The sequence below is a fragment of the Ananas comosus genome, linkage group 23, assembly GCF_001540865.1.
Source record: "Ananas comosus cultivar F153 linkage group 23, ASM154086v1, whole genome shotgun sequence".
Lineage (NCBI taxonomy): Eukaryota > Viridiplantae > Streptophyta > Magnoliopsida > Poales > Bromeliaceae > Ananas > Ananas comosus.
In genome coordinates, this window is record NC_033643.1 from 4,500,487 (window position 1) to 4,514,482 (window position 13,996).

At 36.0% G+C, this 13,996-nt stretch overlaps 1 protein-coding gene across 1 annotated transcript; it reads left to right on the forward strand.

Moving 5' to 3' along the window:
* LOC109728377 (formin-like protein 14) lies at positions 1,993–12,938 on the forward strand. The gene is made up of 6 exons (XM_020258769.1): positions 1,993–1,999; positions 2,671–3,062; positions 3,596–3,669; positions 9,782–9,986; positions 12,493–12,729; positions 12,783–12,938. Exons 1-6 carry the CDS (start codon positions 1,993–1,995, stop codon positions 12,936–12,938), a joined length of 1,071 nt encoding a protein of 356 aa, XP_020114358.1.

The following is a 13,996-nucleotide window of genomic DNA, read 5'->3' on the forward strand; positions in this document are numbered from 1 at the left end:
GTGTAGCCTGGAGGATTCGGGCGCCCATAATGTGGGTCCGAGCGCCCGGAAATGCCCGTTTCTGCAGGGACATCAGATTGCAGCAGCTGTTCTTGGGGCTTATCCTACCCTTCTTGCACCCTATAAATAGATGGAGAGGGACCTTGGTGAGCTCTTTTCTCAGTTTCTTCACAGTGAACTCAGAATTCCTCTCTCAATCCTTCAAACATTCTCAAATTGTTTCCAGATCCACAACTCCAAGCTTGCTAGGTGCTAATTCTGCAATTCTTCAGCGACGACCTCCAGTGTTTTGGCTCGTGTGCAACGTAGGAAGGTCGGATCGCGGTGAAACTTAGTTTGCTGGATTCTAGACTTCCAGAGGAATCCACGAAGCCCAGAATTGCAGATTTTGGCAGAGATTAGCTTGGTAGTTTATATGTGTTTCTGGACTGCTGGCAATATTGAGCTGAAAATGAGATTTTTGAGCTTTTCTTGATGCTATCTTTGTAGACAGTGGGATTTTGGACCTGAGACACATTCTTAATTATTATTCACTGGATTTGAGACCTTCCTCACCTGATTTGGAGGTAATTAGGTGAGTTTTAACATTACTATAGGGATTAAATTAAGCTTTAGTGCTGAAATTGTGATAATTGATGGAATTCAATGTGTAGAGCTTGGAGATAGCTTGATTATTGGTCTTGGAGGATTTCGGTTGATCCAGCAGGGATTAGCATTGGTTCGGGACTTCTTTGCTGCCAGGATTAGCAATTAAGGTGGGTTTATCATCAGTTTTGCTCCTAAGTATATGTATAGTAAACATGTATAGTTTCGACTTCAGAATATCGTGTTGTAGCTCAAATTCATCGATGTGTATGAGATATGTAAATCTGAATTTGGAGCCTGCTTAGTAATTAGTTGAATATACATGTTGGACTTGGAATTTAACTTAGGAGAAAACCAGCATTTTGACCTGTCATATGATTCTACTATCTGATTTAGGTCTAAGAGCCGTGGTTTGTTTGTATCACCGCTGTTTCAGCGCGGTGGATATCCAAGGTAGTTTAGAATGCTTTTACGCTCGTGCTGGGATGCCAAGCTTATTTTTACAGCAGAGTTTAGGCTGTTTCGGGTTGTCGGGTGCCGTCAGGGTGGACGGTGGACCCAGATTTCTGTTTTTGGTCTCAGATTGTGCCGAGGGCACGTGGGTTTCGTTTCTAGACCTGTTTTGACCATGTCTACTTGACATTAGCTTGTGAGAGTCTGATTGAGCTCGACAGAGATACGCTTGCATACTTGGTTGGGTAGCGCCCACGAGTGCCACTCTGGAGTCGGGCTTAGTGCATTTGCGTTGGTGTCGTTCGTACAGATTGGACTTGCTCTCCACGGACTGGTTAGTGTGGAGGTAGCTGTATAGTCGCAACCGGGCGGGACGGGTGTGTTCACAGTCCTAGGGACGGATATGATTACAGTCCTTATTTGAGATTGGGTCTGAGTTAACACTGTTCTACAGATGGTTAGAGTTAAAGCATGATAGTATAGAGGTATTTAGCTGTAGAATTGTTCCAGCTTTCTTTACTATTCCAGCTTATTCCTGTAGACTTAGAGAGTGGACCGATGAGTTAGAGGGCGGTATCCACTGAGGACTACTTGTTTTTACAGTAGTTCTCAAGCCCTGTTGTTACTACTGTTTTTGCAGAGCCATCGCTTTCGGCTGCTGCTGTTGTTGATCTTGATCGTGGTAAGGGCGTCGCGAGTTAGAACCCTTCCAGTTGAGTTGCAGAGCTAGAAGAGCATCAGCTACAGGTAGTTGTAGTTTTTCGGTCTTTACATACAGTTGTTGTTTCTCTCTAGAGCGAGTATTTGTATACCTTGGATGACATGTATGTATTGAAACACCGTTTATATATATATGGTTTATTTTCCTAGCTGCTCTATACTACTGTTTGTAGTATTGTATGATTACAGATATTTCTACTTTTCGCTTCGTATACCGTGGAATTACCTATGTATATGGCGGGTTTGTTAGCGAGCCCGAGGAAACGAGTAATCCGGGGCGTGACAATATATACAGAGAGAAAGACTTTGGCTACTATGTTATCAATAGCACTAAACACTTGGTGCTGCAAGTTTTCTGCCATTAGATTTACCCTTTTGATCATTTCCATCTGTTAGATCATACTAGTCAACCATCACTACAACAAAAGTAGTTTTTAGTGGCGACCTTTTGGTGGCGACAAGCATTGTCGTCGCTAATACATAGAATATGGTGGCGACATTTATTTGTCGCCGCCAATGTATATAAAATGGTGGCGACATTTATTTGTCGCCACCAATGCTTAGAAAACGGTAACGACATTTATTTATCGCCGCCAATGTTTAGAAAACGGTGGCGACATTTATTTATCACCGCCATTGTCTAGAAAATAGTGGCGACATCTAAAAGTCGCCACTGAAACAGAAAATATAGTGGCGGCAATGTGTCGCCGCGATATATCCTTATTAAGCGCGCCACAGCTTCCCTCCCTTTTTTTTCACCCCTCACCAACCCATCCCTTTAGAATTACCCTTTTACCCTTACTTATTTAACATCTATTACATAAACTCTAGGGACTTTATTGTCTTTTTACATTTAAAAAAAATTAAATGAAATTACAGCTGTAAATCTATCAACTCTTTCTCTCTCAGCAGGTTACCCATCCCTCACTGTTGTCTTCATCGAGAGCTTCCACAGCGGTTCCAGCACCCCTCACTTGTTACCGCCTCCGCCGAGACCGCCTCCGCCAACTGCGGCTCGTCATCTCGTCCTCCCCTGCGGGCAGAACCTCTCATCCTTGATATCCGCCAAGACCGCCGCCGCCCTCAGCGCCGCCTCCATCATCTTCCACTCCTCCGACCCCCCTACTCCCAGCGCCTCCGCGACCGCGCCGTCGCCGTACGGATCAAATCCCCCCCTCCCCCCGCACCTCGCCCGCGCCCGCCGCCCTCGCCGTCCCCGACCCCGACGCCGCCAGCATCGGCTCCGGCGCCGCCACCCTCCACGACCTCTCCGCCCTCGACCGCCACCTCCTCTCCCCTCCCAGGTCCCCCTCTCTTCTCCCAACAATTAGGGCTCCTCCTGTCGCTACTCTCCCACGATTCTCGATTCTTGCTGTAGAAATGCAACGAATCCCCTCTGGTTAGGGTTTAGGGTTTTTTAAGGCATGAATGTCCCTCAGGGAGAGATGCTTGCGATTTCAAGATCTTTTCTAGGGTTTGGAATGTACCAGACTCTTTCGCCTCGCTAGGGTCGGCGCGAATCTTGATTGAAAGGTGAAGGCTAGATGTAAATTCAAAAAGTTTTCTTGCATTTGGCTGATAGTAACTTGTTCTTGGCTCAATCTAGGTTTGACATGTAATGCTTGCTAACTTTGATCATGTGTGTGTAGTTGTTCCCTTAAAGAAGTGGCCTTGGCACCTTCCGCCTTTTTGTCATTATGAGAATGACAACAAAGAAATGCTTTGGGGAACTTTTACTTTTACTTCTCTGGTTTCGTCCATATTGTTTATGTAAAACCCATTGTTTTGTAATTTCTTCAATCTGAACCCTTGTCCATTTTTGTTGTTCGTTTCTTAGGTCTTCGAGTTCGCGGATGCGCACCAGGGCGCGTACAGCTTGAGCTTTCACGACGCGATTTCTCCGGATATCAGGTCCAGTGCTTTGTTCTTTTTTATTTTTACAAGTTTAGGGATTTGCTTTGTTCGTTTTGTGAGAATTTCATTTGTACTTTTTTATAAAAAATACATATATATATACATATGTATATATATATATATATACATATGTATATACATATATATATATATATATGTTCGAAAGAACGAAGAGGAACAATGAAAGCACATTGTCATGTAATTTTTCATATTAGTATTTTCTTTGTAATTAATTGTTGTGAAATAGAACAACAGTTTATTATTAATTACTAAGTCCTTCATTTTTGGTTCGCCGTGCGCGTACATTAAGCTCAAGCTGAATGAAGCTCTGCTTGTTTAATAATTGAACTCTCTAATTGTTAGCTTATGTGGTTCAAATTCACATAGTGCTTAACTGAGCACAGCATTTATTACATCAAAGTAAAATTAATTAAATACTTCTTTAATTTCCACACCTAAGTGATTATTATTATTATTATTTGCACACTAGAGATCAAAGCAAAACATTATCACATACTTAATTTGTTAAACTTTTCTTTATTTTTTTATCTTCATTGTTAAGATAAACCCTAATCTCTACTGCTGGAAAAGTTCTCGCTGACAATTCGAGTCTAAGGGTGCAGCAACTGACGAATGGATCCAAATTGATGCTAATCGCTTCTCAAGTCCTGCATCAAGGGGTAAATTTCTTCTGGAGAATCGAAGTATTTGATGTTTTAGTTGCTGAGAGTATATCGAGGTCAATGCTCACTCCCATTTTCTTTCCTTATGCATGGTATCTCTAGATCTATGCATTTTATTTACTTTTTATTTGGGTAAAATTTACAGAGGCTTTCTATATTCCACTTCACACTGTTTCTTAAACTAGTTGTAAATTATGTAGGATTTGGATCTTTTGTTGGATCTTTTGGTGGATCATGTGTCATGTTCATGTATCATGTTTGCTACTTCTGTGTTTCTTGATGTAAGTGGGTCTCGAACTTCCTTGTAGAAATTTTGATCGGGTATTGCCTGTTATTCGTCACTCCTTTATTCGTTGTTGTTAAGGAACAAGAGAAATGAGAATTGAGAATGGGGATTTTGTGAATTATCTGGAGAGTACACTTAAGCGGATCAGCTGAATATCAATCTAACCACTTCATCAGTTTGTTGCTACATTTTCTTACTTTGTCATCCAAATCAAGCCACCTTTTTTTCTTTGTGAGTTGTTATTTCCAAAACCTTGACTAATTGAAGAATGGTTAAATCTAAAAGACAGTATTTCGCTGATTCCCTTGTGCATTAGCATGTTGAAATTCGAGAGTTTTTGCTGCTTTACCCGTCCTTAAACAGCAGTACTGCTCTTGTTGTTTGGTGGTTGGTGATGTCTTCATATTTACATGGCAATTTTGGGGTTATAGTTAAGTTATTTTTGGAGTTATAGACTTTTAAGTCTTTAACAAATGTTATTTCTAATAAGAGGTCAGATGTCATTTTGATGTCTTACTTCTATGATTTTTGCAATATCGTGATTGTGATTCTGATATTTCTTTACTTCGAAAGTTGTATCGGAATCAAAATTTTCAGATGCAGCATTCTAAAAAAATTGAGGGCTGACTCTCGAAGAGACTCTTATGTAATTAGGAGTGAGGAAGTAAGCTTCAAAACTTTTGTTAGGTAGATAAAAGGTGCATAAGAGTTTGTTGGGGTAAATGAAGTAGTTAAAAAGCAGTGTAAACACTGGAAAAGGATTGCAGCGCCAAGAGTTTTCTAAGGATCTATCAAGCACCATTAAGAATTCTTCAAGGATTTTTCATTTCCTCTGGACAAGATTCCTTTGAGATCTCAGCTTATTCAATCAATAGTAATTTTAAGGTTCTTTAATGATTAAGGAGCAGGTTTACTGTGCTTGAATAGGATGTAATGGTGTAAAAGTAGAGGTTCAGGCGGCAAATGAAGAAAGCAATACATGCAGCTCAGGTGGGGTAGCCATTAATTCCATTATGTGAAGTGATCTAGTTTGTGTTTGTTCCGTTTGATGTGTTGATTCAGGTCTTTTGGGGGCTATGTTTTAGTTTTTTGGGATGAAAGAATGATCTTGATTTGCGGTTGTTGTGTGCTTGCTTCTTTAGTTGTTTGGTTGTTTGATCTCTCCGTCCGGTCAATCATTCATTGATTAATGTGCTTTAACTTAATTTGGGCCCTGCAGTCCTCGTCTCTTCTTCTGCATCCATGCTCTTCTTTGGGCTCTAATCTTTAATCTTGGAGTTTTATTTTTAAGTTATGATTTGCTAGCTTCCTTGGTATCTTTGGTTTGGCTCAGTTGGAGTTTCTTTGACACCTTGTTAGTTATTCTATGCGAATATATTCTGTGAATGATGTTCTAACACCTTGCACTTCATTTGAGGTGAATTTGTGCATCTTTGGAAGACTTTTATGCAGGTTTTATTATTTATTTGACACAGTTTGATTTGTGAATGAAGTTGCGAAGTTGTGGATGATTTTGAGAATTTACTATTGACTTCTCGACAGTTTTTTTTTTCTTTCAAATTTTCATTTTATATTTTGTGAATTTACTATTGAATTCTAGAATTTTCTTTGATCTTTGATTTCTTTCCACTTCACAGTATTTCTTAAACTTTGCAAGCATGATTCAACTGTGCATCTTCGCACCAAAAGTGTGAGTCCCTCGTTATTTTCTTAATCTGGTGTTCTTGGAGCCTCGCAGAGAGCCTTGTCGACACCGGCCTGCTTCTTGAAGACTACGCTAGGCATTCTCTTTACAGTGGTTGTGGACTGGAGTAGGAATTTGGAGAAGGCTGGGTGGTTCTAGACATTACAACAAATTTCTTTCAGGATTTGATTCCTTGTTCGTGAGTTTTTCAAGGTAAAATGTAGTTATTCTTTAATATGTGATATCAGAATTCGTATCTAATGTTTTGTACCTTCAAAGCTAGCATTGTTGTAGGGTTTACTCAATCTATACTTTTAGACAATCTGTCTATGAGTAATATCGCTAATCAACTTGCTATGTCATAATCAACCAGAAAGGTCTGACACATCTTTTATTTGTCTATGGGTAATATTGCGAATTGCAGGAATACTTGCTTAGTAGGCCAATTTGTGCTTCCAGTTTGTCTTAATAGATAGGGTTGTACATGATAATAAACCTAGTCACACCTTTTATCAGTGTTTGATTTCAAATTTTAAACTTACATAACCAGAAGAATGTCTCTATGTTTATCTCTTTTCTATTTTTCTTTAACTACGTTCCAGTGACTTACTATTTTAAACTACTAATGACCTCCGCTAAACTTTATTAATGTATTAATCACCTAGATAGTTCAAATCCTAAGTTCAACGACATGACTGAGTGTTAATTAATTTAATGACAATATAACATGCATATTTGCGTGGTTTATTTAATTTAATATGTTATTGTCAGGGCTAAAGATTTCAAAACCTCTTGTGACATCTGCTAGATTTTGTTAATTGTGCTAATCATCTAGAGGGTTCAGATCATAACTTTAATCACATGATGAGTATTTATGCATACTCTATAGTTTCGCAAATAGGTTGGTGACATGCTATAGATTCCAAACATCTTCTAGTCACATAGACAATGACAAGTGCCAAGATGGATGCTTGTTGGCATTCCTTTTGGCATCATTCATTGAACAGTGGTTTTCTGGAAGCACAAGATAAATGTAGACAATAAAGTTGTCTGATGGAATCCACTACAATTCCATTAGCTCTGTTCAATGACTTGTCCTAACTATAAGTGGCGATTCAAAGTGCAGTGCTGTTTGATGATGCATATTTTAAGTAGAAAAATGCAGGAAAAAGAGTTATTATTTGGATTAAGTTTCATAATTTAGTATTTTTAGGTTACCCTGCTTGAGGTAGCTTTTCATTTTTTGTATTTGTGCAATACTGTTGTCAAGTAACTAGGCTTCTTTTTTAATCTTGAATGTTGCTTATAGTGGAAAAGATGATAAGCTTGCCACTTTTCTGTTGCTGGTTTAATTGTTGGACTTGCTAATTTTTCTTTATTTTTATTTGCAGATTTATAAGAGGTGGTGGCGAGAAAAATTTTGGTAGTATTTTGGCGATGTATTCAATCAAGTTTAAGAATTTAGACATATTTTGAAAACATTACATTTGATAGTATGTGGAAATGACAAAAATACTATTTTTGTGTTTTGTTTTTTGGTTGTGTTGGGTGTATTAAGTGACAATGCAATGATACTTTAACATTTAAAGCTTGATTCAGTCTTTCTTTTTTGCCTTATATGATTATTTATGTTCTTCTGTACATTTAAAGTTTGATTCTGTCTTACTTAGTTGTGTGGATTAATTTTATAATTAAATACTTATAGAGATTCAATTAGATTTAATATATATTGGTTCTAAGGTATTTGAGTCATAGTGTTTGGGTTTAATTTTGTTTTGAGAGGATTAAATTGAAATTAAAGGTTAAAATTTAAGAATGAGAAATTTTTATAATTATAGATTATTTTTATGCAATTTATAATAAATCAATAATATCTATTACTACAAATTATTTTTTTAAAAAAAATAATTTTCGATCAGAAAAATAGTGGCGACAATAGTCGCCACCATATAACTAGTCCGGTTAGCTAATTATCTAACTTTTAGTGGCGACAAATTGTTGCCACCAAATATTTCGCGGCGACAAAATGTCGCCACTAATTCTCTAATTTTTCGCGGCGACAATTTGTCGCCGCTAATTATCTAACTTTTAACGGCGACACATTGTCGCCACCAAATAGTTTTACCGACGGGGTTTTAGGCGGCGGCATGCGGCGACGAATTGTCGCCGCCAAAACACATTTCGTGGCGACAATTATGGCTATGGTGGCGACATTTGTCGCCACTAAATCTCATACTTGTTGTAGTGCATGCAATTACCCACTCAGTCCTAGGGTACTATTGTCATCCTAAACCCACATCTTTTCATCTAACGGCCGAAAATCTAATAGCACCAATGACTTGGTGCTAATAATAATATAGTAGCATAGTTCTATATATATATATATATATATATATATATATATATGATGTTTTGTAACATCGTTTTGTTCGTTTAAATTGACCATGTCAACGGTAATGAAACTCCGAACTACGAGGAGACCAAGGGTCTGATTATTTCAACGTAGGGGAGAATCCAAAATATCAACACTAGGGCTAAAAAATTTGTATTTTAAACCCTTTATGATTATATTATTTTTTAATGATATTTCTAGTTTTAGAGTTTTTTTTTTCAGGAATGAGGTGATTTTGGGAGGCCCAAAATAGAAGGAAAAACACACATTTCATGCTACCAGCAAAAACGCGCGGTGTATAACGACACTTTTAAATATCGATACAGATAAAAAAAGTGTTACTGACTATATTACTGATACTTTTTAAAAGCGTTGCTATATATGAGGTCGCTATACGTTGGGCCTCCTTGATGTTTTGGCACCCACTCCTCCAACGACCTGTAGTGGAGGGACATGTGGCAATCGTAGCCCTCTACAATCCCTGTGAGATCCTCGCTGGTTATGGCTGCGGCGGAGGAGAAGGGGAGATAGTGATCAATTTTTTTTTTTTTTTCTTTTCAATTTGTAATCGGATCGAATGGATTGGGTGGGGTTGGTTGAGTAGAGGAACTTTTTGTTTTTGATTGAATTGGGCTTTATATTTAGGCTAGCTTTAGTAAATTTTTTTTAAAAAAAAAATAGTATAAATAGAACACTTATACAAAAGTGTCCCAAAAATATGTCACTATAATCTAATTCTGTTGTAATATGCATGGGAATCTAGTTGCATTTAAATACTTCTACATGAGGGTCTCAGTTAATCATAGTATTTTAGTCAGTTTTACTATCTTTTTCTTTTCTTCCTTGATCATCAACCCCTTAATAAAATATGCATGCCTCCACGCAAATTGCAAGTTAATTAATTTCCAAATTTGTGGACATCTTTGACCTATTGGATTGATCCTAAATTTCAATAAAGACCAAAACAAAAGGGAAAAAAAAAAAGGGAAAAACAGAATTAATATCGTTTTACAAAAGCTATACATGCATGAACAATCTCAAACACCCAGAAACTACTCATGAAGCCGTGAAGATAATCCCACAGTTCCAGAAGAAGAAGAGGAAATTGAAGAAGTACTAAAAGAGGAGGAAAAGTTGTTCCAGCGCCACATACACGGCTTCCTACTCGTTCTTGTCGCCGCTGTCGCCGCCATTATCACCACCGCAAAACCCCCTCCTCCTCCTCTTCCACCATTCTCACCACCATTATCACCACCGCTATACCTCCTTGTCCTCCTATTCCACCGTTCTATATATATGTTATATCATAAATGCTCGCCCCGTTTGGTTCGCGGGATAAGCGGAAATAACGAAAGTTATCCTCGCTATTCCGTCAAACAAGATGAAATTTGGCAGGAATATTTTATCCCGATCAAACCTTGCTATTCCTGGTTATTCTGAAATAGCAAGAAATTTGCTATTCCACCATTTTGATGGAATAGTGCTATTCCAATGCTTAATTTCAAACTTAATTAAAATTATAAATTGAATTAAAACTAAATTATATAAATATAATATATTATATATTACAATATATTATTTTTATTATAAAATTATTAATTGTACTATATTAATACATTTTATTTATATTTAAATATTATAATAAAATTTATAATAAATTATATTTAAATATTATAATAATTTCTTTTATTAAATTTTAAGTTTAAGTTAGAATTTTAAAAAATTATAAATTTATAATATAAATTATTTTGTATTAATTGTCCCAACCTATTCTTATTTAAATATTTAAAAATTAAATAATTTAATTTTTTAAAATTTAATAATTTATAATCTCAAATTAAAGTTTAATATTTAAAATTCTAAATTTTAAATTTTAAATTTAAATTTTATATTTTAAATTTTTTGAATTAAAATTTGTATATTTATATTTTTCAAATTTAAATTTGTGCTTAAATTTTAAAGTCTTGAAATTTAAATTTAAAAATTTGATATAAAATTTGAGATTTTAAATTTCAAAGTTAAAATTTTAAATTTAGAAATTAATTTAAATTAAAATCAATCAAATAATAATAATGGATAATATATTATTATTTTTTATTATAAAACGCCATTGATCTTTTGATTTCATCGTATCTAACCAATCTATTTATTTTTATTCCTAGAATAACCAATTTTATCCAAACCGGCAGAAATTGATCTAATCACATTATTACTCGAATTTATACCTATCTCTGTAAATACCCTTTTTTTTATTCTCCGAACCAAACGATTAGTAAGGGTTATTTTTGACATAGTTTACTAGATTTATATGTTAGGGTAGCAAACGAGCGCAGCCGGCTCGCGTTCACTCGTGTTCGGCTCGAGTATTCGGCTCTCGGCTCGAGCTGGACTCGGATAAATGAGCTCGAGCTTGAACAAAATAAAAGGCATCGAAATTCATTGTCAAGCTAGGGCTTGGAGTATTACTCGTGTCGTTTCGAATAAGCTCGAAAGCTCGAAAAGCTCGAAAAGTAATATATATATATATATAAGTTCTATATATATATAATATATAATATATTATATATAATATATACTATATATATATATATTACTATAATGCAGGGTACTATAGCTGCTTATGGTACTAGGACCCCCTTGTACTCATAAATTTTTAACCGTTGATTGACAGGGATGTGTGTTAGAATGATGGTTGGTCCATTAGAATGATGTGATCCCTAGGGTTGATTGTGGGTAGTGGTTATGATTAGTATGATTAACGGATGTAAAATGATTAATGGAATAATTTTAAAGTTCCGAAATGTATGAGTTAAGGCAGCCAATACTATAAAAGTATAGTAGCGGATCTTATATATATATATAATAATTTATAAATATATATTTTTAATTTATATATAGGCTTTATTTATTTGGGTTTATTGGTAGCCATAAATAAAACAAAGTACAAACATGATTGAGCACAACTCTAAATTTATAAACATTCTTTTCAGATTTAACTGTAAAATAACCCTTATTGATAAAAATGGTAAATTAATTTTCAAATCCCTACTTTTTCCTCTATCTTTTTCTCTACTCTCTTTCTCTCTTCTCTCGTTCTTCTCTCTCTTCTCTCTCTCTCTCTCTAGACCTCATCGGTCAGAAGTCACTAGTCAATTTTTATATAATTATTTTCTATTTATGAAACTTATTGGAATGTTGCATCAAATTATAGGTAATGTTCTTTATAAATTAAACTAGTTGTTATATAATGATAGAGAATTCATCGGTGTTTGAGCTCGAGCTTGCTCGACTCGAATTAGAGCATCGCTCGAGCTCCGGCGATCGAATTGGAATTTCAGCCGAGCTTGAGGCTAGATTTAGGCTCGAATTATTTCAAGTCCGATTTGAAGCTAGACATAAGCTCGCTCGAGCTCGGCTCGTTTCCACCCCTGATTATAAGGGTATTTTTGATATTGATAATTTTTGAAGGAATGGTTCTCATAATTTTATAATTGTGAGGGGTATATTTGAAATTGCCCTAATATATAAGTCGAGGAACAGCAAGGGAGATTAGTAATAGCTAGCCAAGAAAGAAAAGAGAATAGGAATTGGAATAAGAATAGGACTCTTCCTATTTCTTTATCATAGCAACTGCACCCAACCAAGAGCAAGAAACGACGCCGGCGCCGATGTGGGGGCTCGGGGCTAGCTGTTATCGCACCCTGTACCTTCGTATCGCATCTGGTGCTGTTGCGGCAGCTTTGGGGTTTTTCTCCTGGTGTTGATCTTGGTATAGCTCGTCGGAGCGCTGGTCCTAGCTCCTCCACGGAGAGCTCGTCGCCGTGTTGGTCCGCGTGGCCATATATCTAAAGATCAACACCAGGAGAAGTGCCCCGTGGCCACCACAACAGCAGCGGGTGCGATACATAAGGGCGCGGGGAACGAGACGCAGCGGCGGTGGCCACCTCCTCCTCCTCCTCCCTCCGTCGAGAGCAAGAACCCCTCATACGTTTATGCGTATTCTTTTTTCTTGGTAATAATTAATTAACATTGTTGGTGTAATTTGGTGTGTGTATGCGTACGTAGTCGGGTTTCAAGAGATTCAGAAGATGCCCATGCTGCTGGAGAGCAGCAGAAGAAGAAGAAGATAATGAGGATGATGATGATAATAGTGATGTTGGCGATCTGGCCGACGATGATCGTGAAGATCCAATCAGCGGTGAGCCATTCTGTTCTTCTTGAATTTAACATATGTTTTGGTATCATTTTATACATTTCTTTACCATCTTTAAGCTTTGAGGTTGTTTCATGCATGGCTCCTGTTACAAGGATCTTGATCTCTCTCGCTCTGTCGAAAAGAAAACTTTGCATGAGAGGCGCCTTATTGTTCCTTATTCAGTGCTCTCTCTTTCTCTCTCCCTCTCTCTCTAGATCTCTCTTCTGCCTCTTTTTTGGATAGAAATTGTATAGAAGAACATTTAAAAGTTTCATTGCAACTAAGTAGTAGTATCAATTCAAGTAATGTACTCTTATATACTAAGTTGTTCTTTGTTACTCCTTTGTGTTCTTCTGTAACTTTATAAGGATCTTCTCTCTCTCTCTCTCTCTCTCTCTCTCTCTCTCTCTCTCTCTATATATATATATATATATATATATATATATATATTACTCCATAAGGAACATTCTAAGAATGAATGTACGGTAATCAGTAGTTAATTACTATAAAGGCAACATAATCATATATGCTAAGTTAATTGTTTAGTTTGCAGCTATTTGTGTTCTCTGCACCTGTAGGATCTGTTTGCTTCTATTGCAGATGCAATTAATACACTAAAATAATTTCTGCATTAAATGTAAAATTAGAATTTTAGTCCTTATATAGTAGAAAAGTTTTTTTTATTAATTAGCTTAAATTTAAATTGTTTTTAATTAATTTGAGACGTTTCTACTTAGTAACTTTATTAGTGATTTTAAAAAAAATTAGTAAATAAAAAAATTGATAAAAAATTAAAGTAAAACAAAGGTTTGTGGACAGAGTTTATTTTTATGCTATTTGTTTAGTTTTTTTTTTAATAAATGGACATAGTTAAAAATGCGAAGAAACATTTAAACTTTTAATTTACAATCTCGAATACCAATCATCAAATTCTTTACTATTTATGACATAAACAGTCAACACATCTAATTCATTATTATGATTAAATTATTTAGAATCAAAATTCAATCAGTTAGATTTGATCTATATCATCTAATTAAGAGTCTTTTATAAGATATTAATTATCAAATTAAAACTTAATTCT